The 19,585-nt window shown below is 41.2% G+C and overlaps 1 protein-coding gene across 1 annotated transcript in view; it reads left to right on the top strand.

Annotated features, from left to right (window-relative positions):
* The window catches only part of LOC139723033 (uncharacterized), a 138,350-nt gene that overhangs the window by 113,509 nt on the left and 5,256 nt on the right, over positions 1–19,585 (top strand). Inside the window, exons 98-119 of the mRNA XM_071634309.1 lie at positions 33–272; positions 697–939; positions 1,356–1,601; positions 1,974–2,216; positions 2,696–2,938; positions 3,128–3,373; positions 5,024–5,266; positions 5,678–5,920; positions 6,953–7,189; positions 7,724–7,951; positions 8,475–8,714; positions 9,170–9,424; positions 10,398–10,640; positions 11,144–11,383; positions 12,121–12,366; positions 12,907–13,146; positions 14,029–14,271; positions 15,047–15,219; positions 16,004–16,091; positions 16,562–16,780; positions 17,540–17,782; positions 18,723–18,977. Of these exons, the coding sequence (XP_071490410.1) occupies positions 33–272; positions 697–939; positions 1,356–1,601; positions 1,974–2,216; positions 2,696–2,938; positions 3,128–3,373; positions 5,024–5,266; positions 5,678–5,920; positions 6,953–7,189; positions 7,724–7,951; positions 8,475–8,714; positions 9,170–9,424; positions 10,398–10,640; positions 11,144–11,383; positions 12,121–12,366; positions 12,907–13,146; positions 14,029–14,271; positions 15,047–15,219; positions 16,004–16,091; positions 16,562–16,780; positions 17,540–17,782; positions 18,723–18,977 (5,097 nt within the window). The remainder of the gene's footprint in view (positions 1–32; positions 273–696; positions 940–1,355; positions 1,602–1,973; positions 2,217–2,695; positions 2,939–3,127; positions 3,374–5,023; positions 5,267–5,677; positions 5,921–6,952; positions 7,190–7,723; positions 7,952–8,474; positions 8,715–9,169; positions 9,425–10,397; positions 10,641–11,143; positions 11,384–12,120; positions 12,367–12,906; positions 13,147–14,028; positions 14,272–15,046; positions 15,220–16,003; positions 16,092–16,561; positions 16,781–17,539; positions 17,783–18,722; positions 18,978–19,585) is intronic.

Raw genomic sequence — 19,585 nt, 5'->3', positions numbered from 1 at the left:
GTAGCCTTTTTATTTCTCTTGTGTAACTACAGATGAAACCCCTCCAACTCTGTCTGGCTGTGCAAATATTACCACGATGACTGATCCTGGTCTGCCAACGGCCCTTGTGACCTGGACTGTCACAGCCACTGACAACACGGGAACCCCTGCGGTGACATCGTCACCAGTGTCATCTGGATCTGCGCTGGGTATTGGAGTTACAGACATCACAATCACAGCAACAGACAGCTCCAACCTCCAATCAAATTGCACATTTACAGTTACTGTGATAGGTAAGATGCAGTCACTGCCATTTGTGCGTGGATGTATTGAACAGGATATACATTGTATATGGATAGAGTGTTCTCTTTAACTTAACTAGATAACTTACATGTTTATTGTAAGCTTATACATGTACGTGATAGGGATGATTTGATGAGTTTTTCAAGTGTTTCACATGTTATTATGGTACATATTCATTCCAGCTTACCAGCAACAAACTTTAATACATGTATTCCTACTGTCAGGTGACTTGTACACTGTACAGCTGTATGTCAGCATGAAGGGTACTATGTGTTTAAACACCTTTTTGATGCAAAGTCTCTTTTTCACACACCATGCCTAACCTGTCTTTGCAATTATACACACCTAAATCCCACTGCAATATGTTGTTGCAATAAGAATGATCATACCATTCTCTCTTACCTCTGTGCTCAGATGAAGAGAATCCAACACTGGCAAACTGCTCTGCCGACATCACCGTAGCGACAGATTGGGACTCCCCAACAGCTGTCGTCACGTGGTCAGAGCCATCGTCTTCAGATAACTCGGGCATGGTGAGCCAGTCCAGCAGCTTACCAAGTGGCTCTGCCTTTGCCATTGGACCTACAGGTGTCACCTACACGGCTGTAGATGGCAGCGGCAATACAGCCAACTGCTCTTTCACAGTGACTGTGTTTGGTAAGTCCCTATAATTCTTTTCCTTTTTTCTCCTTTCATCATAGAGAGTACATCATGCATAAGTGATTATTTGTAATTATAAAAGTATATAAAGATTTAATTAGAGAAAAGAAATCATTGAAAGTATCTGATGATTCAGAATCTTTTACAGTTTACATTCTGTGGACTGCGAACTCAAAAATATATGTTCACCTTTCTGAATAGAATTGTGTGTGAGCAAGATGAATGAGTGGAGGTCTAGAAATTCCTCTTTAAAAAAAAAAAGAATGTTAGAATACAGGTAGATTTCCCCATTTCCATTCTTATCTTCAATAAATTACCCAACACTTCATGGTCATCAAGACCATTAAGAACCTCATATTGACAGAATTTTTTTTATGTTTGTTTGTTTGTTTGTTTTTCTTTGAACTACACAGACAACCAGAGCCCAGAGTTCACAAACTGCAGCACCACTGGCCTCTTTGAGTCCACAGATTTAGGGGCCAACTTTTCCACTGTGTTTTGGGCCATCCCCAATGCAGTCGACAATGCTGGTACCCCGACGGTCAGTTCAAACTTTGATCCACTGGACACCTTTCCGGTCGGGGAGACGGAAGTGGTTTACACTGCTACGGACATGTCGGGCAACAACGCTACCTGCTCATTTGTAATCACAGTAGCAGGTATGTGTGCAATGATGCTCCTCAAAAATTTGTTATATTCTTCAATATTGATATGAGATGATAGATGTGACATTTGGAGAGTACCATCCATTTTACCGTGGACTTGAACCAAAGCTTATTTCAGAACTCCAGACTAAGTTCGAAATGTACAGTTGTGGTTCTATTGCTTTGTATATTATTGGAGTGTGTGTGTGTGTGTATTATTTTACTTTATATTGTACAAACAGCACATCTGTGCATTTTTTTTTGACAGAGGTGATTAATCTTCTTTTTTTTTAGTTAAAAAAAAAATGAAAATGCTTATCAGGCACAAATAAAACACTTTCACACTTATGCTTTTCGTCCATTGTACACTTCTATTTACACACACAGATGAAGAAGCGCCCACTTTTACCAACTGCCCATCTGACCAGACGCTTGTCCTCTCTTCTTCTGAGAGCTTCAAGTCGGTCAACTGGTCAGTGCCCACTGCTGCGGACAACGTGATGGTTAACTACACCACAGAGTCCAACATGCCTGGTTCTATTTTCAATTTTGGTGTAACCTTGGTGAACTACACAGCAGTGGATGTCTATGGCAATGTTGGTTATTGCACTTTCTCTGTTGATATTCAAGGTAATTCATATTTTTAAGGTAGTACAATCAAATAATGCCTGAATTGTAAATACAGTTGTATATGGAATGCAATTCAGTATTCTTTACATGGGACAATCTGAGTTTTAAACCCTTTCCTGCCTTAAAGCTGCATTGCTCTGTACCAAAGAAGTGGTCACTGAGACTTTCTTTTTTTCTTTCTAATTAGTAATTAGTAAAGCTTTGCTTTTTTGAGGTTCTGCCTTCCTGTACGATAATTTCATGCATGTGATTTCCTACAGGAAAAAAAGATGGAAATAAACGTTATACAAACTTGAACTTGAACTTGAATTACCAGGTAGTGAGTTGCGAAATTTGTCACACATGACGATCATGAATATTTACAATACTGTATATTCACAGATTTGGTGTGTGTGAGTGGTAGCATGTGGATGGATCAAGTGGGCTAAATTATGTACCTCTGACCTAATAATCAAACCATGCCTTCCCATTCAACACAGATGTGACTCCGCCAACAGTGCTTGGCTGCCCGCCTTCCATCACCTTAGCGGCCTCCAACTACACTGTGGGGCAGGGGCCTGTGTTCGCCGCTCCCAATGCCTCCGACAATGTGGGCATCCAGTCCACGTCGGCCACCCATGGACCCTTTGACAACTTCACCATCGGAACGACCCAGGTGACCTACACCTTCACAGACTATGCTGGATTGACCTCTACCTGCGTCTTTGATGTCACTGTCATAGGTGAGTGTGCCAAGTTATCATAAATACATGTACTCAGATAATCTGTTTATGTTTATACATGTATTCCAACTGATAGAGATCTAGGAATCAATGCTAATGCTAAAATAATTATGAAGTTTTGTGTAGATTCATATTTTTTAATATTTTGTTGTCAACTTTGGTGTTTCTCTCCTTCCTCTTTCTGAACAGATGACGAAGTTCCAACCGTTGAATTCTGCCCCGGCTCACAAGTACTGGAATTCAACAGTGGTGGTCTGGCCACCATCTCTGTCAACTGGACCGAGCCTGTCTTTAGAGACAACTCTGGCAACGTCACAGTCACTGCTACCAACTCCAATCCAGATAACCTAGGTCTGGGTGACTATCAGGTCTCATACACAGCTCTAGATGCATCTGGCAACACTGCTATGTGTAACTTTACCATCACTGTTCAGGGTGAGAATGATTGCCTTCATTTGCATTCCCTTCTGGGGACACCACCATGCTGGTGTAGATGAACTTTGCTAGGAGCAAAATTTTCAATTTTTTTTCTCGTATCTATAGCCATACAGTACATTTGACTACGTACAGTGCCCATATGATATCTTCATGAGTGTAGCACGCTTTTTATTAAGAAGCAGTCACTATGGATGATTTACAATGTACAGTACTGTAAGTCACATGATGTATAATATTATACAACACCTCAGAATGATGTCGAATTGTGATTGGCCAAGAACATGTCACATGACATTCAATAGAAAATACCTATCAAACTCATTGAGAGTGACAGCCATACAATAGGCCCCTGGCATGGGCCTATAGCACGGCTCGAAGGTACTATAGCACGGCTTCGCGGGGGGCTACTAATGCATGGCCGCTCACAGAGTTCTGTGGCTCACACCCGTAGCAAAGCGCCAGCAAACTACATTGTACAGTGTACGTGCTGGCCGGCTGCGCTGCGCTGCCGGTAAGTCTCACAGACCAGGCGCGGCGGAGTACTGCAACGTTAACGTGTACGCGCAGTTACTTTACCTAGCTAGTTGCATGTATCGCGGCCTGTATACACCTAGCGGTACTGCTGTGTTTTTACTTTTGACTCTGATCTGCTACGTGGACCACAGTGATCCCAACATCAAGACTTCATTTCAAGTTGAGAAACCGTAATTTGATTATTTTTCTGTGTTTTTATACAAAATCATTTTCGGAAATAGACAAAGTCTAGACCTACTACTAGATCTACCGACATCTCAGATCGACCTAACAGCCAGGCCTAACTCGATCTAACGTTAGCGTAGAATGGGTATAGACCCTGCGGAGTTCGTGATTCCTGTGACTGTGTGGTCGAATCATGACGAGTGTTTGAAAGCAGTACACAGGGTGGTTTACAATTCTCTGCCTAATTGTTACATTTATTTTTGGGCCTTCCTGAGTTGGCGGTCACTAATTTTGTACACTGTATTGTGATTGTGGACAAGGTGTTGTATAAAACGAATAATTTATGATTTTGTTCGTGCATTGGGGCACGTAATACCGCACTCGGCGCGAGATTCGCCACTGGTCTATTCAACGCGGCGCTACGCGCCTTGTTGAATAGACCAGTGGCTCATCTCGCGCCTCGTGCGATATTCGTGCCCTATGCACTCACAACTCATAAATTATTCGTATATTGTAATATGGTGCATAGAAGTTGACTTTGAATGGATCATGTTTACAGTTTGTCTTCCTTCAAGTGTGTGCTTTGTAACAATGTACAATTTGTACACACCGCATGTATAAGATAGTCATTCTAGCAGTTTGATGAAAAATTCTTCGAAAGAAAAAAAAAAAGAATCACAATTCTGGCTTTAAATTTCAGGAGTTTTAATTCAACCCCAAAAGAACTCAATCTGCTTTAAAAAAAACAACAACAACAACAACAACAAACCCCTGTGCTATTTTTCTAGTGTTGTACATCTGCTTTACAACAAACATAGCATGGCATGCCTCGTATGCCTTACCATTGTCTCAATAGACATCTTTTTCTGTGTTTTGGACACATCATTAATTTTTAGGAGGCAGTAGTGTTTGACTATATATGTGATTTGCTAACTCCTTCCTCTGCAGACACCACCCCACCCAGTATCTCTGGCTGTCCAGCTGACTTCACCAGGGTCCTGGCCATGGGTATCTCTGAGGCCAGCATCAACTGGACTGCTCCCAATGCCACGGACAATGGCGTCCTGGCCTCTTTTGTGGAGTCAGAGATGCCGCCAGCTCTCCTGCCGATCGGGACCACCACCGTCATCTACACTGCCTCTGATTCAGCGGGCCTGACTGCTGTCTGCTCCTTCAACATCACCATATTTGGTACGATTTGTCAACTCCAGATTCTACAAACAATTAACAATATGTTGTGATCTGCATCCTACCCTACTAATGTTATTTTTTCACCTTGATTGATTTCTATTACTTACTTGAAGTGTTTTCTAGAATCCCTTGTTCAAATCTGACATGCCTTTCTGTGAAAGTACTTGCTGAAACATATCACTTATATTTGGTAGATATTCATTTAGTGCAAAAACTATTAAGGTGTTGCTTTCAGTAAATAATAACATAGGAATGCCTGTAGATAAAAACGGTATGTATCATTTTAAATGCATTTTGTCTGTGAGACTGATATAAAAAAACCAGTCTACCAATTGATATTGAAGATGTAAAACAGAAAAAGATGTAAATGCAACTCATATGGAAATTCATTTTTTTTTTTTAATGCTACAGACATAGAGTCTCCAGTTCTTATCAACTGTCCCATGGATATTACCACTGAGGTCGGCAACTTCAGCTCAACGGTGAATGTGTCTTGGACGGAGCCAAACGCCACTGACAACAGCGGCAATGTGGGACTGCAGACATCACATGCTCCGTACAGTATCTTCTCCATCGGAACCACCAATGTGACATACACAGCTACCGATGGCTCAGGAAACGAAGATTCATGCACATTCGCAGTGATTGTCTTCGGTGAGTCTTGTCTTGTTTGTTTGTTTGTTTGTTTGTTCATTTTCCATCTGAGAAGATGGCTGGATAGCCCATATTCAGCTACGTTTAAAGCTGGTCTTCCACGGGGTCCAGTTGGATGTGAGGTGGGACCACTTCACCGGGATAAACACCCTGCTCTTTGCGATGAATGAATGAAGCGGGATCTTTTACATGCATGAGTTGTTACTTCCTCATACATGGGACCTCCATTTTATGTCCTATCCGAGGGACAGATTGTTTCGCCTCTAGCTAGAGGGGGCGGTATGCTTACACACAACATTGCTCAGTCCAGACTCGGGTTCGAACCTGGGCCGCGTGATCGTGAGGCAGACGTGCTACCCGCTGAGCCAACTCATTACCGTCTATACTTCATATAGCAATCATCATCAGATGGGACCATTATTTAATCAATTGGGACATTTAATCAAATCATTCGAGCTTTTTAAACAACTGTCTTTGATTCTAGTTTACTTCTATACAGTCGTGGTCAAATTTTACACACTGAAATGGTACCATTGTGAAATACATGTACTTCTAAAGTCTTCTTCAGTGTGCAAAATTACTGTCTTACACACGTATGGATTGACCTATGAAGTGTACATGGCATGCTATATTTGCATGCAATAATATGCAGTTGCAAAATAATGTTTTTGTCTGTGTTGCAAGTGATAAATAATTCTTGGTATGGTTGTCACAGGAGTGAACAATCAATTGATCGAAGATTGGATTTCGCTGTACAAATTATAGAAGCTAAAATATGATCAGCAGGGTACCATGTTTGTATGTACTGTACAGTGTAGCTCATTCATTCAATCATGATGTATGTGGTCATGACGTGATCATATTTGTTTGGATGTTAGCTGTTTTATTGTCCCATCTTTGTTAGAAAAGGCATGAACTAGCCTAATCTTTGTAGTTCCGTTCATTATTCCCTGCTTATTAAATTGCACTTTTGCTTGCATGTACATACACAAAGCTTGAGACATGTGTGATTTGTGTTTCTGTAATGTCCAGATAATGTCCCCCCAGTCCTGGAGTGCCCCTCCACTGTGTATTTGACCACTGACCCAGGAAGGGCTGTGGCATCAAATATCAGTGCTGCGGTCAATGTGTCCGATAATTCGGGCACCCCGCTGGTCAGCTCCAACCTGCCCTCTGACGAGGCGGGAGTCGGCATTACCGTGGTGACTGTAACGGTTCAGGACGGATCTGGGAACTCAGTCTCCTGTCAGTTCGACATCAGTGTGTCTGGTGGGTACAGTAGCTTGCATTTGATACCATTGAACTTAATCTATCAAAAGAAGCTTGTCTATTGGCAACTTCGCTGACTGTGAAAGGCTGTTTCAAATAGCAGATGTTTGTGTATGTGTGTGCATGTACACGATGTCTGTCTGTTCTGCATCTTGTGTGTGTCTGGTTTTTGTGTACATATGTAAGTTGTGTGTACAACTTGTATGTGTGTGAAATGCTGAATCTAATAAAGATGTTCAAAAGGGCAAGAATTTACAGTATGTGGTAATTTCATTGTACGTTATGACTTGTTTTCTTCATGATTTCCATCTTATGAAGAGCTTCAAGTTAGGAAGCTACCGTAACGGTAATAGAGTAAACTACTTAGGTGAGATGCTTCACTACTCCAATATTCTGATACTGTGTGAGATGTAATAAATCACATGTGTGAATTACACTAAGAAAAATGTCCAGTTCATGTTTGTATGATATACACATATTAGATAGCAATGCCATAAGGCAGTTTTATCAAGCCGATGTGATCTTGTGTTTCAGATGATGAGGAGCCAATGTACGATAGCTGTCCATCAGACATGTACCTCAACACCACCAATGTGGCCAGCTGGACAGTCCCGACTCCCAGTGACAACACCATGGTCATTGCCAGCTCATTTGCTTCCCACAAGCCAGGAGTGTTCCCTCCTGGTGCCACAGTGGTCACCTACAACGCCACTGACCAGTATGGGAATGTAGGCTCTTGCGTCTTCACGGTCACCATTGATAGTGAGTAGAGATACTATTTGTGCAATTTCTGTGTCCCTCATAATGGCTTCAAAGACTTGAGTGCATAAGTATGTCTGCAGTGTGCAGTGTACTTTCTCTTCCAAATTTTTTAACTCGTCCACATTTGAATACTACCAATTATTTCTACAATTCCTGTGTAGATATGAAGAGTTTTATCATGAAACAAGCTTACACCATTCTTGTTAAGTTGAGATACATGTAGTTGTGATCAAAGCTGCTAAAAAACAGAGAAAATAAAATAATAAGAAAATACGGGATATTTTTTTCATCATTACTTCTAGTATATTCTGTATTATGTTACAAGTGAGGTTCCATCGGAAAGGTTTTATAATATTTTGCTCTGTCTCATGATGGACATACTTAAAAATGTTTAAAAATGGTGCTTAGCTCATTTTGCAACGGAACTCTTCATACCTTGTTTTTGTATGAAAAAGCACATAGAAAAAAAACATAGAATGATATGAGAAACAGCAAATTCAAAATTCTTTTTCTTTTTCGACAGACTCCGACAGCCCTGTGGTCAGCAACTGCCCGTCTGACATCACGGTCAACTCATCACTAGTGACCTCTGCTGCCGTTGTCAACTGGACAGAGCCCGCTGTCACAGATAGTGACATGGTCAACTTAACCCGGTCTCACTCACCTGGTGATACCTTCTCTGTTGGCACGACGGAGGTGACCTATGTCTACCTAGACACCACTGGCAGATCTACGACCTGTGCCTTCAATGTTATTGTGTTGCGTAAGTATAAGTCAGAGCCCAGTCAGCATGGATGAAATTTTAGCCCAATGTGCTGTACTTTGGCGCAGAGTATTTCACACACCCTATTTTTACATCAGAGCTGGCGCTATGGTGTTCTCTTTATTTCTTTTTCCAGTGTACTGTAGAATTGTTTGTTCATGCTTGTATGCTTGAATGTATTTTCAGTTGATATATCAAAGGAAACATGTCCAAATACTCCTTGTTTGATCAGGAATATCTCAGTCTTATTAGCATGCACAAAGTAATTAACATAATCAGAGTAACATATTCTATGATACATATGACATCCCAATTACTAATTCACTATCATGAGGACAGTTGCAGTGTTCATATGATTCTCACTAGTCAAGATGCATTGATAACATTTTGTTTTGCTCAGTGCATTTTCTCGCCATGTCAATCAATCACTTTGTCTTCTGCTATCTCTTTGTCAGTCTCAATGGACACGACTCCCCCAGTCTTTGACAGCTGTCCGAGTAACTTCACTGTTTACACCGACGTCGGTAATACCTCAGCTCTGGTCACGTGGCCCGAACCCGTCGCTTCGGACTCGTCGAAGATTCCAGTGACGCTGTCGTCTAATTACCAGAGTGGCAGCATCTTTGCAACCTCCTTCACCACTGTGACCTATGTCGCCATAGACTCCTTCAACAATACCGCCACCTGTCAATTCACAGTCCAAGTTATCAGTAAGGGCAATTTTGGGTTCAAACCACAACATTTAAAAGCTACATGTATATGGATTAGACAGAAACAGAAGGGATCATTGAAGAGAGTGAGATGAATCTGTGAACTTGAGAGAGAAAAACCTTCGATCAATAGTTTTTGTCGCTCTCCTGTTCAGTGGATGTACATTTGGAGATACTTGTATGTGTGAATAAGTACTGCTCACACTGATAACTCCTTGCCCTTCATTTGCTGTAAAGGCTGTTTTAGCATACAAATATTTTTGGGAATCCGGAGATCAGAGACATTTTTACGATATGATCTTTTCCTGATTTGGCTTTTAAGACTAGAGCCTGTCCGTTTACTCTGCCACTTTACTGTGTATGATGAACTTACTGTAGTATACAACTGAGTGCATTAGGTGGCAATATTTTTTAATGTTGTTATTAAATTTGTGGCCCACCAGCAATTCTTGAAATTCGGTAAACTGAACCCTCTCAAAAATATAGCTTTCACAGTAGCATCATTGGGAAGGTTGACCTCGGCTGACCTCTGATCATCTGTCACTACCAAATCATGTACATTCACATTCTTGAATAATGGAAAAAATGATAAGAGTGAGGCCTGCATGCCAAAAGATGATGACCAATCCCTATCACTTAAGTACACTGTAGTAATGAGGACACACTGCTACTGGAGACAGAAAGCTCGTTTGCAAGAATGTATAAGCTTCCTTTACTGTTTGCACATGAACTGTTGTCTGAGCATATTCTGATATTGTGAACAATTGCTTGCACTTTGACACATACCCATCTTTTTTTGTTCTTGTTGTGGTGTTTCTTGCAAAGCTCACTGCAAAGATTCTTATTGAAACTTCTGTTACTGTTTAAACATGCAGCATTTGCTGAGCAGTGTTTGATGTTGTGAATAAGTTGCCCATTGACATAATTCTTTTTTTTTCTCTCCTCTTTTTGCTTTTCTTCTTGTCCCTAACAGAGGACTTTGCTCCACAGTTCACCAATTGTTCCACAAATATCACTGTCAGCGCCGATAGTGGTCGTCCAAATGCCACGGTAAGCTGGACAGAACCAGTGGCCAGCGATGCCAACGGTGCCGTGTCCACCACCAACAGCCACTCCCCGGGAGACACCTTCCCCGTTGGTACGACGCAGGTCGTGTACGAGGCTACCGATGGGACCAACAATACTGTGCAGTGTGCATTTGATGTTATCGTTCAGGGTAAGACATGTACAAATTCCCTCCTGTATTCTTTGACTCCTCTATGCTGTAGCTTAACCCATTGAGGATGAGCTGGATTTGCTGTAACACACATTTCCCATTGACACCTGCCCATGGTACTTGGGACCAGTCTTCAACAAGTTAATCTTACAGGCAAGGCTGGTCAACTTGTTATATCAATGGGAGCGTGATTTGCAATTTGGGTTCTTCCCACAAATGCAATAGCAAAGCACTGCTGCCATAGACATTGGCTTACAATGTAGTTCATATCAGAACAATGTAATTGTAGTCACTCTTACATTTGCATTATGAGAAAAGAGAAAGGTGTACTTTATTATAATGAAGATATAAAGGAAATATTCGATGAATTATATCTTTCACCTTGCAGCTCATATACCAGATGTTACTTAGTAGACGCTGCTAAGATTTCAAGCTCACCCATCGATAATTCCAGCATTCCAAACTGGCATCTAAACGTAGCATTGCTCTATCTGTCTCTTCAGATTTGCAGGCCCCACAATTCACCTTCTGCCCATCACCAGTGACCGTCTACATCCAGGACACAGAGACCTCGGGCACTGTGTCGTGGACGGAGCCTACAGCCACAGATAATGTGGGTGTTGTCAGCCTGGTTGGCACCTCATCCCCTGGAACATTCAACCTGGGCTTGGTTACGGTGGTCTACACCGCCCAAGATGCAGCCGGCAACATGGCACTGTGCACCTTCACTGTGGAAGTCATCCGTATGTATCTCTTGTTTCATTACACTTTGGCCATGTTTGTTCAGAAGTGCATTTGATGTGGTCAGGGACTCTCAGTATGCACTCATTTTGTCCATGTTTATTTATCCTCCCTCTAAATCTGGCCATGAGAGTGGATGGCATATTCAATTTTTAGCGGGAACAAAGGCTGCATCAAATGAGACAGTACATGTACATGTATATGAAGAATTTAATTGCGAAGGTACATGTAGACACCATCCATTCTTCTTAAATTTAGATATTTGTGATTAAAGTTGAAAATAACACACAAAGAAAAAAATAAGAAAAATTGAATTGATATTTATAATCATATCCTCAAGAATATACCTTGTTATGCTACATCTCTACATCTATCTCATGATAGACTTACTTTAAAATGTTAAAAAATGGCACCCAACCTGTTTTGCAATAAAATTCTTCCTATGATCCACACTACACCGTGTATGTGCTGTTTTATATGCACACATGTACAATGTACAGTTGTACTTGTATAGTATATTGGGTATTAAACCCCAAGCAAACCTCATTGTACATGTAGCTGTTGGATAGTGATAGACACTCATTGTGATAGGCTAAGTGTGCAATGCGATATCAAACAGTACTACGTAGTATTGTGTGATGCAAAGACATGTGAAGGAAGAGTTCAGCAAGAATGATGAACTGTTGAATTATGATCTTCATCAGAAATACTCTACATCCCTCATTGTCACATTGCACAGAGGACCAATCACCCACATTCGTGAACTGCCCCAGCTCCTTGACCGTTTCCACTGACCCCGGCCTGAGCACTGCGAATGTCAGCTGGACCGAGCCGACGGTGATGGACGACAGGGAGAATGCCACCATCACGTCGCAGAACTACGCACCTGGACACATTTTCGGTCGTGGCTCCACGGTTGTTGTCTACGTTGCCACTGATATTTCAGGCAACACTGCCTCTTGCTCATTTTCAGTCGTTGTTGAAGGTGGGTAGAACCGTGGGAATGGGAGAGAGCATGAAGTTTTATATGCTTGTATTTCTGAATGCTTTTTATGATAACGATGTACATGTGCGTATACACCTGTAGTTATTTAATACAGTCCTTTGTTGATATGAAGCGAATTGAAAATTATCATTCATAATTATTATGCACTTTGTAAGTAACAGTCAGATTATACGATGTAATTGAGTATGATTGTGATTATGATGACGGTGATCATGACTATCATATTGATAATCATGATCAAAATGATTATCAAAATCATTTTGATCACTGCCTCAAACGTGTTTGAAACATCCGTTTCCGACGTGTGAAATGGATGTTCCAACACTTGAAACATCCGGGACCTTATTTTTATTCATTCCAATTGGTCTTTACACAGAGATTGTTATGGACATGATGGAATAAAGTGTCTGTATATTTGTGCACATGTCTTTAACAAACTTGCCTCATTGTCTTTGTGAACACAACATTATTTCAAGGCTCTGTCAACAGATTGTATGCTCTCTCTGTAATTCTATCCAGATAATGAGGACCCAGTCATCTCGAACTGTTCGTTATCAGTCACCGAGTACGCAGTTGCGTCAACGACGGTGACAGTAACATGGACACCGCCTACAGCGACAGACAATGTGAAACTCAACAGTCTGACGTCTAACATCCAGTCGGGCACACAGTTTGCCATCGGTGTGCACGACATCATCTACACCGCCGTGGACAGCTCATCCAACACCGCCACGTGTTCCTTCCAAATTACCATCCTTGGTAAGCTATGATACACAGATCTGACTTGGAAGCATGAGCCACCATTACTGCGGTGTCTCACACTTGTGGGGAATGCATTATTGATATCGCAGCATGGTGTGGAACAGAACACTGAACAGAATATGCAGAATTGCGAAACACTGCCATAATGTTGTAGACAAATCAATCCTCTGATCTTTGAGTAATGAAAGTGAGGAGGATGTATGAAGTATTTTGCATGAATACAATGAAATGCAAGCATCAGATCAGTGAGAGTATGAGATGAATCAGGCCATTATCTGAAATACTAGGACCATCTTGAAAAGAGTTATATCAAATGGCTATACTCTTGACACATATACAATAATATTCATAGACTAGTACACTTTTATCTCACATTTCCAATGTCACTCGAGATATTACAGGATATTAATTACCATTGAACCTGTTGTTCTGAATTTTTACAACTCCTTTGTAATTAGAGTAAGATATTAAGCAGAGGGGTGAAGGTTGAGGTGTGAATTTTCTTCAATTTGTCTCCCTCTAGCGATGAACTTGTAGATGGAGACAAGATGAAGAAAACTCACACCTCTACTCTTTCATACTTGTACTTTTGCTCAAACAAATTTTTCCATCCCTTATAACCTGCGATGAATATATTAAAAAAAGAAACTTCTCCCTTGACTGTTGCACAGATCTATCTGTAGGACGTAGTAAGTGATTTGACTAATGGAGCATGCAATGAGTTGTTTAATTAGAAAGAGTGCATCTGTCCTAGCATCTTGTGCTTGACATTGCAAGACACATTTGTCTTGTCTTCACATAGTGATATACATTTTTTTTTTTTTTTTACACTGATCCCCTCCTGTAACTTGTTTGATTAACATTTCTCCCAACAAACAGAGGACCAAGTGCCCACCATTACCAACTGCCCTGCGGACATCCAACAGGACACGGATGCCTCCAATGCCACCGCTGTGGTGACATGGGCAGAGCCCACCGCATCTGACGATCTTGGAAATGTTACCTTGGTGACCGATGCCTCCTCTGGTTCAGCCTTCAGCATCGGGACGACCACAGTGACGTACACCGCCACAGACTCAGCCGGACAGACGGCCACCTGTACCTTTGATGTCGTCGTGGAAGGTTCGTTATTTACCGATTCATCTTTTTGTCTGCTCATGTGACAACAAGTACATCCATTATGATTTCCATGTTTGAGTCATTTTGCAGGCAACAGTTGACTAATTTCTACTGAACAGTGGATTGTAATTCATGTGAAACATAAAATGAGACATTATGGCAAGAATTCACAAAGGTAGTTTAAATTTAAACCATCTAAAATAAGCATAAAATAGGCGTAACTTTGACATGTGTGACTCGACCCATGTTTGTTACTGGAAATCTCTTGGTGGATGCAGTCTGTCAATCATACACTGTATTTACGTGAATTTGGGCCTATAAATTGTTTGTTAACAACTTTCAGAGTAGTATGTAATAATCATTATATTGAGAATGGTATGAATAATGGTATCTTGAACAATGTTTAAAGTGGATATTGCTCGGGATAAGTACAAGTGCATCTACCTACCTCTCAATCTTTATACAATTCTGTATAAAACTGATGTATGATTTTCAAAAATAACTTAGATTCCAATTCTACATGATTTGTAACGACGGTGTACGCGCACCTACAGGCCTTATTGGCTTTTTATGTGTACACCATTTTCCATTTCACTTGTTGCCTGATGTAATCAGGAACAATTTATGACTGTAATTCTGATGTCGATGTTGTGGTTTCTTTTATATGTCATTGTTTTTTTATGTTCATTTGTAGCACTGAATGCTTCATGTTGTTTTTATTGTGATTGAAATGGAAATAAACGAATTTGCATTGAATTGAATTGAATTGAATCTGCAGACAAGGAAGACCCCGTCCTGATGGATTGCCCCACGGTGGTCACTGCCACCATTAGTCCCAATGCTGCCACCACGCCTGTCACGTGGACCCCACCCACAGCCACCGACAACTCCGGTTCGGTCACCATTACAGGGACGCTGGATCCCGGAGCGGAGCTGGCCCTGGGTTTCCAGGTGGTCATCTATGTGGCCATCGATGCCTCTGGCAACCGGGATGTCTGCTCTTTCCTCATCACAATCAATGGTATGACCGTCTCCCAGCGAAAAACTGATGCCAAAATTGCAACTCTTTCAGCATCATGATGTTTTACCATCAATGTAACATTTAGACCTCAGCAAACATGGACCTCGCAATAGGTTGATCACTTTGTACAGACTTTACTTTCAATCGAAATTTTCTGTGTAACCACTGCTCTTCCAATAGATATTTTTCTTTACTGTATCATCATATCAGACAAAGTTAAATAAAGCATGGCAATTTGATGGTGAATAGGTGTGACGGGGAAGGGTTAAACGGAAATTCCCGACTAGTAACCATTTCTGAACTGATGGGCAGACATATTCATATACTGCATGTTGAGATGCCTTTATAGGAAATTTCTTGCAGTAGGAGCTCATCAACCTAACATGACATTTCTGAAAGTGGTGTTACCTGTTTTTAACTGCGTAATTTTGTGTACAGCTTTATTGCACATGAATCTGGACAGCCAATGCTTTCATGATTGTTAATAGCCTAAATCATCCCACCCTGTGTAGAATTTGATTAAGAAATGTTCACTGTGTGTTGATATATTTTACGGAAACAGAGGATCAGCCACCAGTGGTCAGTGACTGTCCTGGTGACCAGACGGTCAGTACGGACCCAGGCCAGGACTACGCCTCCAGCAGCTGGACAGCTCCCACAGCCACGGATGACACAGGCAACGTGACCGTCTCTGTCTCGCCGGACATCACTCAGTATCCACTGGGCACGACAGCGGTCACCTACACCTTCACTGACAGTGTCAACCTCACCAGCACGTGTTCCTTCTCGGTCACAGTACAAGGTCCGATTATTTCTTCCGTCTAGAAGATGATTGTCATTCTATGCCTTTAGCAAGTAGATTAATGAGTACCATACCTCATTTTTTCCTAGTGTGAGATCTGTTACTGAGACTCTTTGATTTAGTCTCCTGCAATTATACACCTGTTGAAACGAATCAAGGCAAATATAAATGCACACTGTAAAGCAAAGGGCCATTTATTCATCACAAACTCACCTGTAAAGATGAGACAGATTGACTATTCAAATGGATGGATTGTTCTGCGACATAATAGTAAACTTGAATAGGATCATAATTGCTGTTTTTTTAAATAAAAACAACAGCAACCTTCTACACAGTCATGACCAGTCTCCTTGTTTATCTTTTTAGTTTATAGTTTTTATTCAAAACACAAATGCTGTACACCATGAGATTGTATTTTGCTTTACTTATCATTTATGCTTTTGCTTTCCTCTACCCTTTTGCACACACAGACACGGAGGACCCAGTCATTTCTGGCTGTCCCAGTGATATCAACATGACCCTCCCTTCATCTCAGCTGCCAGTGGCCGTGTCCTGGACAGCACCAAATGCAACGGACAACACCGTCAATGTCATGCTAGATGTCAACATTGAGTCGGGCACGGCATTCCCCGAGGGCACACACGAGATCAGCTACACTGCCAGTGATCAGTATGGCAACAATGCTGTCTGTACATTTGCTGTCATTATAACAGGTGATATATCTTTCTGTTTTTCCTTTGATTCAGTTTCTCCTTTAATGGGGGGGGGGGGGGGGGGGGGAGGGGGAGGATGGGGATGTTGTTATTTGTAAACAGTAGGTTTGTAAGCATTTCAGTCATTTTCCGTTTATACATTACATTTTTGTTTGTTTCCTGTACAATGTAAATTGTCAAATGTGAGTTGCCTTGAACAAAATGCATCGCAGGAAAATTCCTGGCGATGGCGGAATAAGTGCCATATTCAGAAAAGATTTGATCATGTTTATGGATGTGTCACTTTACCCCCTTGACAATAAGTTTCGGATATGCCTGAAAGTTGTGTGGTAGATTGATAAGAATGCTCTATCACAATCAGTGGGTTAGAGGATAGATATGACGAGTTTGATCGCAAAATGGCATAAGAGCCATTTTCAAACCTTTTGAAGTAAGTGTATCATCAAACAGAGCATGCTAAAATCTTTCCAGTGACACCTCACTTGTAACATAACTGGAAATATTGTGACGATTAAACATTTTCCATATTTTCTTATATTTTTTGTTGTTGTTATTTTAGCAGCAGCTTTAATTGCAAATATCTCAAATCAACAGGTATGGAGTTGACTCGTTTTGCAGTCAAACTCTTCATATGGAGACATAATACAAAAGAAAAAGCAATGAATGTACAAGTTTGGGGAAGATGGGGGGCCGGGAGCAGGATCATTAAATCTTGTTCTGTGGTCATGTTTGCAGTGGACATGCCTCCAACGTTCACCAGCTGCCCATCGGACGTGACCGCTGCAGCTGAGACGGGTCTCTCCTACACCTCCGTCAGCTGGGTGCCTGCTTCAGCTACGGACGATAACGGAGCTGTCACTGTGTCCTCAGACTACGAGTCTGGCGCCAACTTCTCTATCGGTGCAACGGTTGTCACTGTCACGGCTACCGACTCTGCATGGTCACAGTCCACTTGTTCCTTCACTATCACTGTAGAAGGTATGTACATTGTACTATTGATGGTTGCTTGGGATGATGGCTACTGTACATGTACCTTGATCAAGATATGTACTCTCAAAACAATTTTCTGCATAACAATTATTCTCTGAGGCAGTGGTGTAATCATACTTGGTTCAGTGTGCTACAGCTTAAGTTCCAAGTTAAAAGACTGAGTAGCAGTGTTCAGATATCAATTTAGAATGTAAATACTAGGTTAAAAAGCTACAGATGCAGTACACATACGATTGTATGTAGACGTTATGTAATGCAGAGTTCGCAATCACCAGCCAGTGATGGAGACAGGAGCTGCTTATGTGTGTGTTCTTTTTTTACATCCAATCTGACATATTCTTGGGCTCAGCCAAGATATACATGTACGTACACGTACATGTACTGTCTGATTAGGAAGAAGAACACAAGCAGTTTAAACAATACTGTTTGCTCTGCACAAGTCAAAGTTGCAGAGGTCATGTACATTGCTGGGTCAAAGTAAATTTGATGTGTCTGACAAAGTCACCTAGGACCAGCTTACTGTTAAACAATTCTGACCCAAATTACATGTTTTTGCAATGGGAAAAGAGTTATTGAATTGCTTTCTGTTTTTGTGTGAAATACTTGTATTGTTCCTAGTTGCCAAATGTTGGAAAAAAAGTATAGTTACTATATTTCTGTTGAGCTTTGACTATACCAGATATACACTTTATTCGATAAGAGCTTAAATTCAATTTCTGCACTTTATTCTATAGGAATGAAACATCTGTTTGATGATTTTGATGCAAAATGTCAGCTCATGACATACAATTGTTGTACATGTAATTCAGCTAGAATTTACACCTTGGCACATGGGGGTTCCAAAATTGAGATCAGTGCCCTCTCACTGTTGTAGCAAAGTGTATCTTTTCAGCTAACTCCTTTTGATCACCTGTTACTTGCCGTACAGATCAAGAAGACCCCGTGCTGGTGAACTGCCCGACAGACATCACCGCATTTGTCTTCAACTCCTCGGAGCCTGCCATCATCACCTGGACTGCTCCCACGGTAACGGACAACTCTGGGGCCAGCATCACACCCATGTCTAACCAGCAGCCAGGCAACAGCTTCACAGAGGGCAGTGTGACGGTACTCTACTCCGCTACAGACCCCTCTCAGAATGTTGCCACCTGTAGCTTTGTTGTCATCGTACAAGTTGCCACAAGTGAGTTGTTTTCTTGTTACTCGTTTTTTTGTGGACAGGGTAACTACCAAAACCTTTAGAGGTATCCTAATGAAACTTGGCATGTATGTGTATTAGGGGGTGAAGTTGTGCCTATCAACTTTTGGGTGCACATGCTCAAGGTCAAAGGTCAAAAGGTCAAGGTCAAATGCTTAAAATTTTACTATTTCCCCCATATCTATGCAATGCCTGAAGATATTTTCTTGAAACTTAGTGTATACATGTACTACCCAATTAAGATTCTCTGGTGAAAGTTTGGGGTCATGAGGTCAAAAGGTCAAAGGTCAAAAGGTCAAGTAAAATGTTAAAATTTCACTTTTTTCTCTGTATCTTGGAAATTGTTCAAGGTATCTTCATGGAACATAGTGTATATGCATCTACTGACTGGCAGTGGTTATCTAGGGAATTTAGGGTTCATGGGTCAAAGGTCAGGGGTCAAAGGTCAAGGGCAATACTTCAAAATCTTACTATTTTCCTTATATTTATGCAATGCCAGCAGGATATATTTTTTTTAAAACTTGATGTATGCATGTCTAACCCAATAGAGATTCTCTGGGATTTTTTTTTTGCCAAGAAGGTCAAAGGTCAAA

The sequence above is a fragment of the Diadema antillarum genome, unplaced genomic scaffold, assembly GCF_040938485.1.
Source record: "Diadema antillarum isolate AM-2024a unplaced genomic scaffold, OU_Dant_1.0 scf00000180, whole genome shotgun sequence".
Lineage (NCBI taxonomy): Eukaryota > Metazoa > Echinodermata > Echinoidea > Diadematoida > Diadematidae > Diadema > Diadema antillarum.
The sequence above is the reverse complement of the archived record's forward strand: the minus strand, read 5'-3'. Positions and strand labels throughout refer to the sequence as shown.